General features: G+C 44.8%; 1 protein-coding gene across 4 annotated transcripts in view; it reads left to right on the top strand.

Moving 5' to 3' along the window:
* The window catches only part of Pld1 (phospholipase D1), a 217,470-nt gene that overhangs the window by 104,384 nt on the left and 94,526 nt on the right, over positions 1-18,560 (top strand). For all 4 annotated transcript variants that reach the window (XM_050142099.1, XM_050142100.1, XM_050142101.1 and 1 more), the window contains 4 exons: positions 3,845-3,997; positions 6,701-6,850; positions 7,780-7,863; positions 13,938-14,019. In XM_050142099.1, the coding sequence (XP_049998056.1) occupies positions 3,845-3,997; positions 6,701-6,850; positions 7,780-7,863; positions 13,938-14,019 (469 nt within the window). The remainder of the gene's footprint in view (positions 1-3,844; positions 3,998-6,700; positions 6,851-7,779; positions 7,864-13,937; positions 14,020-18,560) is intronic.

Genomic DNA, 18,560 nt, shown 5'->3' with positions numbered 1-18,560 from the left:
AAAAAAAAAAAAAAAAAAAAAAAGATGTGAGAGTTAGCCCGTAAGAGGCTAGAGCTAATGGGCCAAGCAGTGTTTAAAAGAATACAGTTTCCATGTAATTATTTTGAGTAAAGCTAGCCGGTGGCCGGGAGCTGAGCGGTGGGAAGCGGCCACAGCTCCTTCTACAGAAGCAGCCCACCGCTCCTTCTACATCTGTAGGTTTTGGAGTCTGGGTAGCTTTTGTATACCAGGCTGGCCTTGAACTCACACAGATCCACCTACCTCTGCATTCCTAGAGCTGGGATTAAAGGCCTGTGCCACCACCACCCAGCTAAACTCACAGATTCACCTGCCTCTGCCTCCTGAGTGCTGGGATTAAAGGCATGCGCCACCACCTAAACCCATATTTTTAAATCTGCATTTTGGCTTATAGTTTGTTACCTCATCTCCCTGCAGCTTCCTCCGAGTCTGGCTGTTGACTCAGCTTTTCTTCTTCCCAGAGTTCTCTCTCTTCCCAGAAGTCGCTCCTATACTTCCTGCCTAGCTATTGGTCATTCAGTATTCTATTACACCAATCACAGCCATGCATCTTCACACAGTGTACAAATAGCCTCCGCACTCCTTCCTCCCCTTCCCACGTGGGGCTTTCCAGATGTTTACCAACTACCACCATGTCCAGCTCTCAAACATGACCTTGAATCTGCTTAGAATATAAGCAGTGGTGTAGGAAAGCCAGAGACTTGCCCTTGTCTTCTTACCCTCAGCTGTACAGAACACTGGGTAGAGGTTTAGCTAAGGATACAAGGGAGTTTGTTAGGGAAGCAGTAGCAGAGGAAGACAGGGATGGGGGCTCCCGAGGATCTTCGGTAACATAAGATAGCCATGCAAGCAGGAAAAGGATGAAGTTGCAGGACTTGACTGCCAGGGCTTCTTTTCTCCAGTGGTGGTTTCTGGAGGTGGCTTTCCCAGCCTCCTGTGGCAGTTCCGGTCACTCCTCCTCTTTCCCTAAGTCATCTGCTGCCTGTCACATCTTCCTACACGTATGCTTTAAACCCCAGTGATTTTTTTTTAATTCCCAGAAACTCTGGGCTGCCAGAGTTCTGCAGCTGGGGAGCAGACCAGACTGGAAGAGTCAGTGGAGTCATCAGGGTCAGCACCACCTTGTTGGGATGACTCACACATGCCAGTAACTAATGAAGGAATCAGTCAGTAACTGAACTGTGTGACCTTGGTGTGCTATCACCTCCCCAACTACAACGCTCTGAGACTCCAACATCTTACATTGATACAAATGAAATATACACACAGTAGGAGAAGTCAGCCTTTTAAACAATCCATGAACGAATCCTTACTAAAGCTGCTAGCCCCTGTAGAAGCAAGCCCGTGGCCTCACGGAGCTCTGAGGGAAACGAGGTCATATGGAAGTGGAGAAGTAGCAGATGTGGTTTGGATCTAGGTGGTGATCTGGATGATGTGGGGGAGACTCCGGCACTGTGATGGTAAGAGCTCTGGTGTCGCAGCACTGACTGTAGCCCCAGAAGTCTTGGCAAAGATCCTAAGGATCCAGTTCTGAGCTCTACCCCCCAGAGGAGGGCTGACAAGGGACAGTAAGGGAAGATTTTGTTACTGATGTAAACTTTGGGAGGAATCATGTTTCAGTTGAAAAAACTATGGTTCTTCCTGGAAGGAGATTTTGCCATTTTAAATTTGGTAAATGTTGTGTAGAGACTATAGCCTCATCTCTGTATTTGCATGTCCTGAGTCACAGCAGAAGACATCATAGATAGACAGACGATCGTGTTCAGGGGACAGTTAGTGTGGGAGTCCTCCTTATAGCGTGAGTGCTGCTTAGGAGTAATAGGAGTTACTGCTAAAGGTGACATTCATTCACAGCGCTTAGTTTTCAATTTTTAAACTTTTGGCTGGTCATGTGGTACTTGCCTTTAATTCCAGCACTGGAATTGGATTGGAACTTCAATCCTCCTGCTTTGGCCTCCCAAGTGTTGAGATTGGAGGCATCAGCCATCCCCACACTGTTGAGGTCTCTCTTTTCTTTTTCATCCTTTTTTTCTATGAGAAAAGTCCAAGAGGCTTAGTCCCATTTGGTGTGCTGCCCCTCTAGGGCATTACCCTTTGTGGTTCACACTTGGCTCGCCCTGACCTTGACTGTGTTAGTGTCTGTGTCATCTGTACTTCCTTCACTGTGGCCTGTAGTTGATTGTTTTTACCCTGACTCTTTGGGGGCCTGTCACCCAGCTCCCAAATAATCACACGGAGATTTATTCTTATGTATGAATACCTGACCTTAGCTTGGCTTGTTTCTAGCCAGCTTTTCTTAACTTAAATTGTACTATTTACCTTTTGCCTCTGGGCTTGTCCCTTCCTCTATTCTATATACGTTTCTTCACTTCTGACTTTGTGGCTGCTTTGTAGCTGGTTGGCTGGCTTCCAAAGAGTTAGAGGTGAGTTCTCTCTCCTTCTCCTGTTCTTGCTCCTCCTTCTTCTCTTTTCTCCTATTTATTCTCTCTGCCTGGCAGCCCTGCCTGTCCCTCTCCTGGCTTGCTATTGGCCATTCAGCTCTTTATTAGACCAATCTGCTGTTTTAGACAGGCAAAATAACACAGCTTCACCAAGTTAAATAAATGCAACATAAAAGAATGCAACACATCTTTTCATTATTAAACAAATGTGCTACAGAATAAACAAATGGAACACATCTTCAACTAATATTTCACAACAGTAGGCTAGCTGCCCCATCTCCTTGTGCCAATCAGGAAAAGCAGCCTGCACGAGAACCCAAATGAAGGCATCAAGACTGTAGAAGGTAGATTTGTCTACACTGAGTCTCTACTCGTAAAGCCCGTTGATACACCATGACTCGTAGTTTCAGCTGAATTGTTCTAGATTTATCTTACATTTATCTACTTATTTGGGGTGGGGCCTGTGGTCTTTAGCTTGCAGCCCACCGCTGTGGTCTTAGCTCATGCTCTCTTGTCATTGCACACACACTTGTACCCAAACTCAATGTTCCTTCTCTCAGTACCTTTGCTGCCTCTCTATTCAGCAGGATGACTTTGACCCTGCTTCCCTGGTTGGGTCCCTTCCTACCCTTGACCAGACACCAGCTCTTTACAGCCAGGACCAAGGTGCCGCTTTTGCACACATCACCCCCTTCCCTCTAGCACCTACCGGTTTATCCGCCGCCTTCACGAGGCTCACCGGCACTCTGCGAACAAATATTTGAATGTTTTCTGTTTGGACTACCTTTATGTTGACATCCACTTTACCACTCTCCTCCATTATGAAGCTCTGACTGTAGCATTGAATGGAGCAGCTTTGAGAGCTACTTCTATACTGTTGAAAATTATTCATTAATGATCCTTAAACCAGAACTATTTTGAAGTGAACAACAGAATATGTGAAGTGTTGGATGTAGTTATTAAATCTTCTAGATTCAGTTGCCTTTATGATAGTTTATGTGAGCAAACACCACCGCGTTCCATTCCTCAACAAGGGGCTATTCAGTTCTTCCTGTTGACATTAGGGAGGGGACGTTCTTCCAGGAATGAATGAATTCTTTTTGATTGCTTGGTGTCCACACACAGACAAGGACGACCGGAAGGCTTGTTTTTGTAGAATTTCTCTCCCTCCTGGGAATTAAAACCAGGACCCTGTGCGTGCTAGGCTAGCATTATGCCACTGAGCCATGTCCCTAGCTCCTGTTTCATGGCGATCTTTAAAAGACACAAATCCATCAGGTGAGACATGACATTATATCCGTGATATTCCAGAGTGTTTTCTCATGACTTGAGTAGTAACTGGCTTCAGGTACTCGGCTTTGAAAGCTCCTTCCGTCTTCTTCCAGGTGGTTAATAGTGAAGGATTCTTTTCTGCTGTACATGAAGCCAGACAGTGGGGCCATCGCCTTTGTCCTCCTTGTAGACAAAGAATTCAGAATAAAAGTGGGAAGAAAAGAAACAGAGACGAAATACGGACTCCGAATTGATAATCTTTCAAGGTAGAAATTGTTTAAAATGTATTTTTCCCTTCTTCAAGGCCAAAATTTTTCCTCACCTACTGAGGAGTAAATTAGATTTAAATGTTCATAATTGTTACTTGGAGCTCATCCTCAAGCAGAAATAATGGAACTCTTCCATTGTGTGTGTGTGTTTGTATGTGTGTGTGTGTGTGTGTGTGTGTGTGTGTGTGTGCGTGTGTGCGTGTGTGATGAGCATGTGAATTACTACGGTACCTGCAGAGGTTAGAAGAGGATATTGGATCCCCTGGAGCTGGAGAGCAAAGTTTGTCAACTCAGCTACCAGTTTGTTGAATGAATCAATTGGTAGTTTGCATTTTAAAGTAATACAGTTTTATATAGTTTATAAATGAATATATTTTGTTATGAACATCTTTGGAGTGATTTGATCTATAAAATTTTGTCTACATAGAGCTTTTGAGAAAGATGTCTGGAAGAGATGATGAAATGTACATGTATTATATATTTTACTTACAAGTACATTATGTGTTAATGTGTCGGTTTCTTTCTGGCAGACTGTAATCATACCTTGAAAAAGTGTGTGTGTGTGCGCATGTGTGTGTAATCACTCTCATCCATATGAATATTTATAATTTCTCTTTACACGGTTACAACAGGAATGTATATCTCCAATTACATGTTTGTATAGTATTACATGTATGCTTGTACAATACATACATGCATGCTTATGTATGTGCACGCATGTAGGGTGATATGGGGTGAAACAATATTGGGCTTCCTACTTTCCTTTCAGAAGGTAACTTTCAGGCTGTTACTGAAATGCCTTTGTTCTTAGCCTCCTTATCTCCACTCCCCACACCAAGTGGATCTGTTTAACTCCAGGGTTCTCTAGGCTCCTTCCAGGCAGAAGTGTTCCTTGTCATCTTAGCCAACAAGACCAGCTTCTCCATTGTCTCGGGGTTGTTTATCTCTGTTTGTTTGTAGACACCCCTGCTACAGCCTTTTGGTTCTGTGTTGGCAGTTCTCTTTGCAATCCCTTCGCACACATTTATTTATTTTTGCCTCCTCCCTCTTGCTTCTTCTATTACTTATTCACCCATTTATTTGTGTGTATGTTTTGAGTCATTCCTTTCCTTCCACTGCCTGGCTCTGGAGAATCAAACTCCCTTCATCAGACTTGGTGGCAGGTATGTCTACCCATGGAACCACCTCACTAGTATTTATTATTATTATTATTATTTATATACATGTGTGAATGAGGGTACATGAGCGCCACTTCATACATGTGGAAGTTACAGGGAAACTTTGTGAAGCTGGTTCTCTCTTCACATGGGTCCCAGTGGTGGGATTAAGGTCATCAGGCTGGCCCTGCCCTGCTCTTGTCTGCTGAGCTATCTAGTCAGCCCTCATTCCATTTCTCTGCTTGGAATAGTTTCCCTCCCCCGCCACTAGGCCTCTAATGATACCCATCTCTTCCACACAGCCATCTTCTCAGGACATCTTGTCCCAAGGGTAGGCTGACCCAAGGCAACTTCTGAGCCCTCTTGCTCCTCATGACTCCATTGCTATGGAGTTCCCACCCCAGCCCCTCTCACCTCCCTATCCCCACACCCGCCAGCCTTCTGCTGGACAGAAGCTTTCAAAGGCCAACATCCATCTGTGCTATATCGAGAGGAATGGTTTGGGTGCCCTCGATCCTTATAAATAATTATAGAATCTGTGCATATGGCCCCTCCCTTGCTCTCCTTGAGAACTGCCGCATACCCTGTCCGCCATGCATTCAAACAGAAACGAAGCTCTGCTTCCCACTCAGTCCCATTTTTATCGGCACGGGGCACAGGACAGCTAGTGCCAGCTCCTTGTCCTTTGAACTTCAGTTCCAGTAACTGTTTTCACTCTTGGTAACAGCCATTTGTTCTGACACTTGGCTTAAAGATTTTTTTTTTTGTAATCCCCCAGAATTTATCCCAATATTTTTAATTCTGTAACAGGTTAAAGTAGCTTGCTCAAGTGATAGATGCAAACGAACTTATTCCAGAGCAAATTAATTAGCCACGTGGAGTGATTAATTTTCAAGCTAACCTACATCATTAAGACACATTTTCTACATTTCCTTAGCTTTGGAACCTGCCTTGTCCTCAGAGGGGTCCCCTTCTACCACAAGATGACTGCTCAGCACCCTTATAGCATACTCAGCAGGAGGGAGGGAGTCTTTTCCCACACTGCTGGGTTCTCAGATCTACTCTCATGGGGTGGGGCTGACTTCTGTGCCCTTGCCCCAGCCCACTAGGACTAGGGGAGTGGGGGACACTACTTTGCATAGCTTTGCTGGCTTCCAAGAAGGAAAGGAGATCTCTCCTAAGGACAGCAGAAGTTCGGGGGGGGGGGGTCAGTGCAAAGGGTCCAGCAGCTCTGACAGAAAAGTTACCTCACTGTACCTGCTCCACAACTCTCCTCATCTCCCAGCACGGTTCAGTGTCTACATCAAACCCCTTCCCCTGTGTCTGCGCACTTGAGTGAGCAGGGAGCCTGACCAGGAAGTTCTGACCCAGTGAGCACTGTGAGGAACTCTACCGAGGTGTTTTAGATGCGCTTGCTTTTCCAAACATTCATTACCTAGAAGTGTCGATTCCTGTTTGCTGCGGCGTGCTTCATCTTTAAATTTGTTTTAAGAGCTACAACTTAGAGCAAACCCCCAACGCCCACGTTTGCTTTTCTTTAAAGGACACTGATTTTGAAGTGTAACAGCTACCGGCACGCTCGGTGGTGGGGAGGAGCCATAGAAGAGTTCATTCAGAAGCATGGCACGGACTTCCTCAAAGACCACCGCTTTGGTTCCTATGCCGCTGTCCACGATAACACTTTAGCCAAATGGTGAGGTGTTTTGCTCACAGGTGTTCGTCTAGTGTTATAATGGTTTAAATTTACCTGGAATCAGCTTCGAAACTAAACCAGTGGTTTGCTCAACTAATGGATCATATTTAAAGATATGATCGCAGCTTCAATTTTGGTTTTTGGCCATCTTTAATGGTGAGCTTACAGGCCTTTAGATTTTGATGTTTGATTTGTTTTGTGAGAGAGGGTCTTGTGAAGCCCAGATGGACCTGGAACTCCTGATCCACCTGCCTCATCTCCCACAGGCTGTAACTGCAAGCCTGCATCATTGCGCCTAGGTAGAACTCTGGTTTTTAAGATCAGCTTCAGGACCGGGTACATAGCACAGTTACTGTGTTTACTTAGCATGCATGAATTCCTGCTACTCCATAAAACCAGGCATGATGGCACAGTTTATAATCCCAAAAACTGGGAAGGGGAAGCAAGTGGATCATTAGCTTAAGGTCATGTTTAACTTCATAATGAACAAGAGGCCAGACTAAGATACCCAAGACCCAGTCCTAAAAAGAAAAGCAAAGTGTTACTTCATATATCTCTTAAAGGTAAAATGAGGCTTTATTTAAATCATTTATTGTTTTCCCCCATGGATATGCGCTGGTCTGTTTGTAGGCTCAGATGAAAAACTTGTGTAATAAGGAAACTCTATGAGAGTGATTGACAGGCTACTGTCTAAATAAAGATTGCTTAGGTCTGTCTTCTGCCTGCTTTTCCTGTGTAATATATGGAGACACGATCATGTTTTCAATCTTGTTTCCAGTTACTCAAGGGAAAACAGTGGTGATGTAGACCAGGCAGAGCCCTCTGTACTTTGCCTTGGCCTAGGGTGTGTTTTTCTTTTTTGTCCTGTTTTATAAAATCAAAAAAAAAAAAATCAAAAGAAACCAATGAACAAATCCTTTTTCTTCCAGGTATGTGAACGCCAAAGGTTACTTTGAAGATATTGCAAATGCAATGGAAGAGGCAACGGAGGAGATTTTCATCACGGATTGGTGGTTAGTATTTGTCCAGGAGAGTGCTGTCTAGAGGCATCTCTGTTTAGAAATGAGCTATTGGAGGATCCCACACTATGGAAGTCAACAGTAGTCATGATGGCTTGGCCAAGTCTCAGTCAACTAAATAGTAGACTCCAGAGAAAGACTTCAAATGCTCTATTGGCTCTTGTCTAAATGCCATGACGGAGACAGCACAGAGGAGGAAAGGTTTGTCTGGCTCACAGTTTGAGGGTCCGTCCATCATGCTGTGTTGGGTGGGCCTGGTGGCCGCCCATGAGGGCTGTCACCTGGTATGCATGGTCATGAGGCAGAAGAGGTGAAGGCCTGTGTTCTACTCACATTCTCCTTTTTATCCACTCTGGAATGCCAGCCCATAGATGATGCGCTCCTGTATTTAGGGCTAGTCTTCCCACTTCGGTTAACCCAGTGTCAAAACTCTCATGGCCCTGCCCAAAGCTGTGTTTCCAAGGTGATTCCAGACTCTTAAGTGGACAACCAATGTTAACTATCGCAAATATCTTCTTAAAGTATTTATCGTGAATAGTCTTGGAAGCAGCCATGCCAATATTTGTGTTGGTATGCTACTGCGGAAAAGAGTGGCTGTGGAGACAGGGAAGCCCATCCTCTCTGGCCATCGGTCTCTTACCATGTCCTCCACGCGGTCCAGGAAGCAACTCCTGAACTTTTGCTTTGACACTGAAATAGTTGCTCTTGCTGTTACTGTTGGAAGGACTGGGTCTGGGCAGCTCTTCTGCCTTCCATCAGATTTCAACTGTCTCACCTGTTGTGAAGACCCCCCCACAGGCGTCACGGTGCTCACTTTACCGAAGTCACTGGAAATCTCCTATCTAAAGTTCACGAGTTCTCAGGAAATGCCACCTGTGGAGTTGGTGTTAGTTTGGTATTTGTAGTCTAACTTCAGTTCCAGCTACCATCATCTTAGAATGTTGAAGCCCATCACAGATTCCAACATTGGCTGATTTGGAGATGAAATGGCCAGGGATATGCTGTCCTTGTAGAAATGGAAGTGACTTTCTAAATGCACTCTACCCTTTGAGAGATACGGTCTTGCTTTGTAACCTGGGTAGACTGGATTCACTGTATGGCCCAGGCTGGCCTTTAATTCCCAGCAGTCCTCCTGTCTCAGCATCCCACGTGCTGGGGATTTCTGACTTGAACCATGCCTGGCTCTGAAATTTTGCTTTCAGCTTTTTCTTACTTCTTTCAGATATTACTCATAGATGAAGCTTAAAAATCCTTTCCTGGTGTGTTTCCTTCTAATGCTAGACTAGGAGACAGGGAGAGAAATAGATGTGGGTGTCAGGTCCACAAGGGTGGCGCAAAGATGGGGACAGACCACCGAAGTCTAGTAAACTTTATTCCAGAAAAAAGAAAAATATAAAACACCACAGGGCACAAAAGCTTGTCAGCTAGCTGAGACCACAGCTGGAGTTTGGGCTGAAACTGTGGTAAAAGTCGGTTTCTGAACTCCCCCTTTTTATAGCAAGAAATAAGACACCTTAAACATGAACAAAGGAATTTTTACAATCTTGACATAAAACTCAGATACGTATTGCCTTTCTTTACAATTTTCATTAACAGAGTTTCTCAGTTAAACTAGGTTTGTATTTAATCCATTGTTTTTCCTGGCTCTCCCTAATTGTGTTTACCCAAGCTCCACACCTCCTTAAGGCCGCCAGTTTGTCACCCTATCCTCTGAAGGTTAACTCAGCTATCTCCATTGTTAATCAGGATGGCCTGCTGTTATCTCAGGGCTGACTCTCTGTTTGCAGAGGGATGCTTTGGTCTCATAAACAGAGCAGCCAGCTGTAAGATGAACTAACCCACTACTGGTAACAGCTCCTTAAGCAGCCGAGAAATAACTTACTGCGGATGATTGGTCCTTTAACTGCTGAGGAAGCTGCTAGTAATTCGTTTAGGTTTACAACTGTGTGCCTTTCTTTCTGCATTCTAACTTCTACATCCTAATTTCTGGTACCTACAGTTCTATATTCCCATTTTTATTTCTAGACACTTCCATGGGGATTCTTCTAATCCTAGGCTAGGAGACGGGGCAAAGCGATGGACGTGGGAAGCCGTTTTCTGGTTCCCTTCAGTTCTATAGACATCTGTAGCTCTGGGTCCTCTTTCCAGTTTGCTGCTAGTGACGTTCTGAGAGAGATGATTCTTTGTCATAGATGGCCGTCTGCAGTACCTGTGGCTTTTACCAGTTAGCTGTCAACAGCAGATCCCCTTCATGACAACCAGGTAGTCTTTAGTCATTGCCAAATACTGAATACGTTCTCAGAACTCAGGAAAGTACGTCCAAAGCTCAGTGTCGCACTATAGCCATCAAAATACCCCTAAAACATCAGCCAGGGCATGAGCGAGAGAAAGGAGCTTTTCCGATGATGCCATATTTTCCTGCAAGAAAGAAGCCTCTCTTTTGGAGGTTCCGGATGGTAAAATTCAGACTTCCATTTAAACTAGGAGATGGGGAGAGAAATAGACGTGGGTATTGGTCCATGAGGGTGGCGCAAAGATGGGGACAGACCACCGAAGTCAAACCTAGAAGCTGGAGCTGGAACCTATGTGATTTCTGCTCTACTTTCCAAAGGACGGGGAATTAGGTGTTGTTTGTTCCGGCTACAGCCCTGGCATGCATCTTACTACAGCAGGCATTTTGAAGTGAAGCCCTACAGTAACTTCCTCTGGGGTGAAGAGACTCCTCAGGGGCCATTATCCCAGAGTGCATGCAAAGTGTCTTGTGGTTTTACTGATTTGTTTGTTTATTTATTATCAGTGATTCCTTTAAACAATGAGCATATTCTCTTGTACTTTTTGAGTTCTTGTTTACTATTTTAGGGCCACCCCATCCCTCTCCTTTCCCATTGGCTCTGGAGAATTCCTTCTGGATTCCACTGTCTTAATTATCCAGGATTTCTTTTCTTTTCTTTTTAAATTGTTTTTGCTTTTTGTTTTTTAATTTTTTTTTATTTTTTATTTTATTTTATTTTATTTTTTTTTTTTTGAGACAGGGTTTCTCTGTAGCTTTGGAGCCTGTCCTGGAACTAACTCTTATAGACCAGCCTGGCCTTGAACTCATAGAGAGTTGGGATTAAAGGCGCGCACCACCACCATCTGATTATCCAGAATCTTGTGTGTTCTAATTAAATAGCATGTTTCATTCTGGCCTCCAGCATTCTAGAGAGGAAATTTCAGCAATAAAATATTTTTCTCTTTAGTGCTTTCAAACTTTTCCAACTGTTTGGTTTTCAGCAGTTGGGTTATGATTTGGGAGTTTATCGTGTTTGGTACTCTGAGTTTCTTGAATTTATTGTCTTATGTCTCTAGCTAAATTTGAGGTGGTCTTGCCATTGTTTCATCGGTCATAAAAATTTCCTCTTCTGCCAGGCGGTGGCGGCACATGCCTTTCCCAGCACTTGGGAGGCAAGACAGGCTGTGAGTTCAAGGCCAGGCAGGTCTATGGAGCAAGTTCCAGGACAGGCTCCTAAGCAATGGAGAAACTCTGTCTCAAAAAACAAAAACAAACAAATTTCCTCTTCTAAAGGTTCCAATATGTAGACAGTCCTTCCTACTGTCTCCAAGACTAGCTTCATATTTTAAAATAATTTTTCTCTTGGAAGTTATATTGGATAATTTCTTTTTCTCTAAATTTACATTTATTATTTATTTTGAGTGCACATGTAGGTTTGTGTGTGTACATGCATATGCCACACCACCACATGTAGGGGTCAGAGGACAACATGCAGGCATCAGTCCTCTCTTCTGACCACAGGGGTCCCAGGCCTCAAACTCAGGTCATCACTGTACCCAGCAGCTTCCTCCCCAGCCCCTAGCAGTAGAAACTGATTTCTGTTTAGCTACCTTCATAACCTTCATTCTGGTATTGAGCTTATGAAGCAAAGTCTGGTCATTTTTTTCTCCTATTTTTGTGGTGATTGTCTTTTTATCTTAGAATTTTCTGATTCTGGATATCATCTGTTTCTCTGAGAGTTTCTCTCTTCCCGTTCATCCTTACACATAGTTGTGTTTTTATATCTGCTAAGGGATTAAAGTAGATAATCAGGCCAGGGAGATGACTCAGTGGGTAAAGGCACTTGTTACCACCATTCCTGAGGACAAGATTCAGTACTGGAACCTACAGGGTTAAAGGAGAAAACTGACTTGTGCAAATTGTCCTCTGATCTCCAAATGTGCTTTGTGCGCATACACACACACACACACACACACACGAGAGAGAGAGAGAGAGAGAGAGAGAGAGAGAGAGAGAGAGAGAGAAAGTTTTTAAATACATGTCAAGTAAATAGTAACAATCTCAGCATCCATGATATCTATTGTTGGTATTTATTTCATGTAAATTGATTTTTTTTGTTGCTGTGTGCCCAGTATTTTTTAAAAATTTTATTCTAGAAAAATTAACATGATGATGTAAGACTTTTAATCTTACTTAAATCTGTGGACAATGTTTTATTTCTTTTTTGCTTTTGTATTTTTTTTTCGAGTCAGGATTTCTCTGTAGCCCTGGCTGTCCTAGAACTCACTCTGGCCTCAAACTCACAGAGACTCTCCTGTCTCCACCTCTAGTATGTTAGTATTAAAGGCATGTGACACTACCACCTCCCTTTTATTTATTTTTTTAATAGAGTGTTTTCTTTAGCTGGCAATGGCCTCATTTGGATTAGGCAGAAAGTTAGTTCCGAGCAGCATTTGGGCTGCTTAACAATTCTTTGTAGGTTTGTTTCAATTTTGTGTGTATATGCACCCTGTGCAGAGGCAGAAGAGGGTGTCAGCTTTCCTGGAACTGTAGTTATCATGTGAGTGCTGGGAACTGAACCTGGGTCCTCGGCAAGAGCGACAAGTTCCCTTAATAGCCAGGCCATCTCTCCATCCTCTAGGCGGTGGGGTTTTAAAGCCCGTTTTAGTTCCGGTGCCTTTGCTCTGCTGTTGCCTGAGCTATATAATGTGCGCCACCTGGTGGTCGATCTGGGACATGGCCGCAACCTATTGGTTCAGCCTCAAACTCCTTGGATGAATTTTGCTGTGGTCAAATCCCCGAGGGGGCAGCTTGTGAAGGAGCCAGGAGACTGTAAACAGCTTCATGGGACTGCTTTCCGGAGCTCTCCCCTCTCCACGGTCGCCCAACTGTGTTCTAATTCCTCACAACTTCCCTTATTAGTACACTCGCTTGAAATGGGAGTTTTGACCCACCCAACCCTAACATGTGATCCTGAAACAGGGCCAACGGAAGCAACCATTGTGGACTTAGGTCACCGTCTTGGGCTCAGTTCTACTCTAACTGGATTCTTCTGTGCCTGTGGCTTCCTTGCCGCTGCTCTGGCCTCTGCATTGCATCCTGTTCTTGTTAAACTCTGCTAATCCCATTTCGAGGTTTTCCTTCCAGACCAAATCACCAATAAATCGATTACATGTACTTCAGATTCCTTTTCTGCCTTTCACTGGGCCTCGGTTAAGAAGCATTGCATAGTTCATTTAAGTTTTTAGTAGTGTTTTATACCGATCCACGGAGCTCTTCATAAAATTGCGTGTTATGCATGTTATGCATGTGTTATGCGTGTGCATGCTTGTGCGCCAGCACCCATGCTGAGGACAGAGGACATCTTGCCCGAGTTGCTACTCTTCTACCACATGGGTCCTTGGGATCGACTTCGGCTGACAGGCTGTTACTCACTGAGCCATCTCACTAACCTCCCTTAGGGTCCTAAATGTACATTTTGATAAATTTCTTAGTAAGCATTTCAATTAAAAAAATTGTTTATTTTTATTTTATGTGCCTAGGTGTTTTGCTTGCATGTATATCTGTGTGGCTTTGAACTTGTGATCCTGCTGTCTTCACCTCCCAAATGTTGAGATTAGGGGTATGGATCTTGAATTATTTTTGGTTGGACATAGTTTCTTCCATGAGTTTCTCTTAGTCTGGGGAAAGAGGTCTGACACGGTAGACTTAGCGGCCTGTTCTAGGTCTGGTCTGTGACACAGAGATTTTCTCTTTTGTTTCAATCTCTTTCCTTTTGCTTTTTTTGTGACTTCAGGTTAAGCCCGGAAATCTTTTTGAAACGCCCAGTGGTGGAGGGCAACCGCTGGAGGCTGGACTACATCCTCAGGCGGAAAGCAGTGAGTACTGCCCCAGTGCAAACAACTGTTTCTAAAATCCTTCACGCATGCGCGGAGCTGGGTCACAGCTAGAGTGCAGTGAGTACTGCCCCGGTGCACACAAATGTTTCTAAAATCCTTCACGCATGCGTGGAGCTGGGTCACAGCTGGAGTGCAGTGAGTACTGCCAGTGCACACACGTTTCTAAAATCCTTCACATGTCCGTGGAGCTGGCTCACAGCTGGAGAACTTGCTTAGCCTGTGTGAGGCACTGACTGGGTTTTATTTGAAGGAGCATAGAAAACAAACTACGGGGACACACACCTTTAATGACAGCCCTTAGGAGGTAGAAGAAAGATTAAGAGTTCAAGGCCAGTCTAGGCAGTATGGCAATGTCAAGGTCAGCCTGGGCCTTTTGAAAGTGTCTCAAAATAATTTTTTTTTAAAAAAATATACTTACAACTTTTTACTTTAGAGCAGTGGTTCCGAGCTTCCAAATGCTGCAACCCTTTAATACAGTTCCTGATGTGGTGACCCCAAACCATAAAATTATTTTTGGTGTTACTTCATAGCTGTAACTCTTTTTCCAATGGCCTTAGGCCACCCCTGTGAAAGGGTTGTTCAACACACTGCCGCTTTAGAGCTTGCAAACCAACTCACACACACATACAACACATGCACACACATGAAACACATGTACATGTGCACATATGTGGGGGGACTTCCTGTTTGCCAGTTCATTTTAGAGAAAAGCATATGGGGAGGGAAGATGGCTCAGTAGGTGAGAGAGAGCTTTTGCTGCCCAGTGTGGACTTGAGTTTGAATCTCCAGTATACCACATATACCACATATACTCAGTGCACTTAGAACCCCAGAACTGTGTGAGATATATATCAAAGCATTGCTGGCTTTGTTGACTCTGGCTCTGGGTTCAATGAGCAATCCCGTTTCAGAGGAATAAGATGGGGAACGATAGAAATGGGTCATTTATGTCGTTCCCTGGCCTCCACACACATGTATGTTGGCATATGCACCAAACAACACCCCCCATACACACATATCATAGGGGGAGGATATTAAAGACTATGGGGTTTGGTTCTAGTCTGAAAACAGGTTCCATTGAAGCTAGCCCATAGAGTCTGGGTAAATACTCATGTGTCCTTTTTGTTATAAATAAGTAAACAGTTGAAGCAGTGTAGCTACATGTATGTTGTCAATGAAGTCTGTTTATGTGACTAATTTAGAGTAAACCTGGACTTATTAATCTTCTAAGTAGGGAATGCTAACCGTGTTCCTCTGGTTTGAACCTGTCTTAGTTTTTCTCTCTAGGGAAGCATGTTCTAGCAGCTGTTTGGATTCCGCATTACGGGGAGCAGTGTTTCTCCTCCAGGAGGTCTCCACACCGTCTTCCTCCTCCTTTTTGTCCTTTCCCCATACCTCCCAGAGAGTTTCCATCAGTACCCAGACCTCATTGCTCATCCTAAGGGAAGAAGGTTTTTTTCTATCCACCCGGCATGGCCGCAATGGATAATGTAATCCATTCCATTCATAAAACGGGACACACTGAGCCTGAGAAGTTCTAGTCACGTATTCCTTAAATAGCTCAGTCTATCTGTGATGTCTTTCCAGCCCATCCCAGCTAACGCTTACTGAAGGCTCTTGTCCTAGGCTCACACCTAGCTTTACCAACCAATTCCTACCTGTTAAAGAATCCGGAACCCACTGTTTTCCTTTTCTGTAAGCAGCCCCTCTCCCAATTCTCCTTAGGATTCCATGTCAGCAAACTTTTCCAGGCTTGGCCAGCAACCTTCACCCACACTGGGAGACCCTCCTGCACAGTGAGAATTTATATTTTTTATGTTTCAGTCAACATGAGCTTGTTGAATGCTTCCCATGTTTAGGAGCGAGACTGATCATAAGGGAGTGTATGATGAATAAACTCTGTCATACATAAGCCGGGGCAGCATAAAGATCCTCACGTGTGCCACTTCCCTGTGATCCACATGTGTGCTGCATCCCCATGACCCACATGTGTGCAGCTTCCCTGTGATTCACATGTGTGCAGCTTCCCTGTGATTCACATGTGCTGCATCCCCATGATCCACACGTGTGCAGCTTCCCCGTGATTCACATGTGTGCAGCTTACCTGTGATTCACATGTGTGCAGCTTACCTGTGATTCACGTGTGCTGCATCCCCATGATCCACACGTGTGCAGCTTCCCCGTGATTCACACGTGTGCAGCTTCCCTGTGATCCACACATGTGCACCTTTCCTGTGATCCACACTGTGATCCCTCTCCTGTAGAGAAGGCAGTCTCAGCAGACACCTCTGCCTCTTAAAATGTTTCCGCCCCTTCTTCCGTGACTTTTTGTAGCCTCATCTGTAGGGTTTCATTGCAGCCATGGAGCTGGTAGGGACACGCAGTGGCCCTTTGTATTTTAGCCTGTTTTGGGCTTCTGTAACAGCATCCGTCTGCTACAGAAAGAAGCATCCTTGATGGTGGGTAAGAATAGCACTCGTCTGAGCATATAAGGGTAAAATGTTTAGAATGCAGCTAGCCATTGTGCTGGTTGAGGAGAGTGGCAGTTGCACAGTCTCCTCTAGGTCTCCTCACTAGCCGTGGGTGGCAAGAACTACGGACAGTTAGCCGCTGCTGAGAAAAGAATTGGTTTCCTCTAGAAAAGGACCCCTGTTGATTATGCAATACCAAATGGTCAACCCTAGACGCATATGCATACAAATGGCATTAAATGGACTCAACAGGTTGTATGTGTGCATATGTAGGTGTGTGTGCACATGTGTTTAACAATAACAAAGCAAAAACGATAGAAATCATACATGGCATTAGAAGGAGGGCTCAGAGGCAGAGGAGGGGAATAGCGGGAGGGGAGCTGGCTGGGTTCAGAGTACATCACACCGGTATGAAGGTCATAATGTGCACTTAACAAATGCTAATAAACCGAGGAGGAAATCCATAAGCATGTCAAATTCAGGGAGTACAGGGAGCGCAGCCAGAGCACCTCACACCCCGAGGGCTTTGGGGGAACTTAGGATGGGCAAATTCCACAGGTGCAATAAACCCTGAGAAAAGAGGGCCATTCTGCTAGAGTGTGGTGGCAGGCGTGGCTGGGCTCCTGCTGGGACGTGGCTGCAGCTGTGGGGCTGAGAGCCAAGCTGGTGACATGAACTTTCTGCCGGAAGTAAGGATGCTTAGGGGAGGAGGGTGGGTCAACAAGGTGGAACTGGGATGTGGTAGAGCGAGGAGCGGGAACTTGGATTCAGAAAGCTGAAGTCTGTCTCCTTCCCTCCCTCCCTCCCTCCCTCCCTCCCTCCCTCCCTCCCTCCCTCCCTCCCTCTTTCTTCTGTCAACTTCCCTCTCTTCCTTTGACTTCCTTCCTTCTCTCCTCTTTCTGTCTCCCCTCCCATACTCTCTCCTTTACTGAACCACGATCAAGCCCAAACTCTTAGCTGGATGCAACTCCACGAGTTGCATCCCCAAGCCTAGAGAGGTTCATTTGAGATGCCCAGAGTGCGAGGGGTCTGTAGACATCTGCATAGCCCAAGAAAGGTGGCAAACGTTGATCCGGGCTCAGGAGGGAGGCCTGCAGACCTGGCCCTCCGCCTCTTGCTGCCTGTTACCTGGCAGTCTTTGTCTGCCGCCCTCAGGGTCCCTGGCCTTTACATCACTGGTCTGGCTTCTTGTAGCTTTTGACGCACCAACCCTGCTGAGGTCTCTGATGAACTCCCCAGTGAATGAACATCACAGCTTGACGACTGTTGTGTTCCCAGGTCAGGTGCTTTCCGCAGCTTGTCATCTTTAAATGGTGGGTAACGATTTGTTTCTCGTTCCTGAGAAACGGTTGTGCTATGGAGGGTGAGTGCTTCTTGGCACATTTAGTGGAGTGGTCTCCTTCATCTCACTGCACTGAATTTGTACTTTGCTCATAAAATTTTTACATTTGGATCATTCCAATCTGATACGTCATATGCACATGAACATTGCTTCTCATATATAATTGAGCTTCTGAAAGCCACATGCTAGGCTTGAACAGATTTTTTTTTTTCGAGACAGGGTTTCTCTGTGGCTTTGGAGCCTGTCCTAGAACTAGCTCTTGTAGACCAGGCTGGCCTCGAACTCACAGAGATCCCCCTGTCTCTGCCTCCCGGCCTCCCGAGTGCTGGGATTAAAGGCGTGTGCCACCACCGCCCGGCTAAAACTTTTTTTTGTTTTTGTTTTTTTTTTTAGGCTTGAAAAGAATGGAGTGTAACATAATATTTATTTTTGTATTACTGTGTCCCACAGGTCTGTAAGGTTGATTAAAATGAAACATTTCCCTTCTGCCTGTACAGATTATTTTTTAATATTTAATAAGAATCTGCAAATTTCTCTGCTTCAGAGCGGATGTGTAGGTCAACATTGCTCACAAGAGCTGTGTTTTGCTTTTCTGGTAACAACTGAGCTGATAATCTTATCTTTCCCGGCTCTCATGATATGTGGTGGCCACAGTGCCAGCCCGTCTTATCAGCAGGTTGTTCATCGCTCAGGCATCCTCCTGCCTC

This window comes from Alexandromys fortis, unplaced genomic scaffold (assembly GCF_014885135.2).
Source record: "Alexandromys fortis isolate MF-2015 unplaced genomic scaffold, M_Fortis_MF-2015_v1.1 scaffold_41, whole genome shotgun sequence".
In the NCBI taxonomy this organism is placed as follows: Eukaryota; Metazoa; Chordata; class Mammalia; order Rodentia; family Cricetidae; genus Alexandromys; species Alexandromys fortis.
The sequence above is the reverse complement of the archived record's forward strand: the minus strand, read 5'-3'. Positions and strand labels throughout refer to the sequence as shown.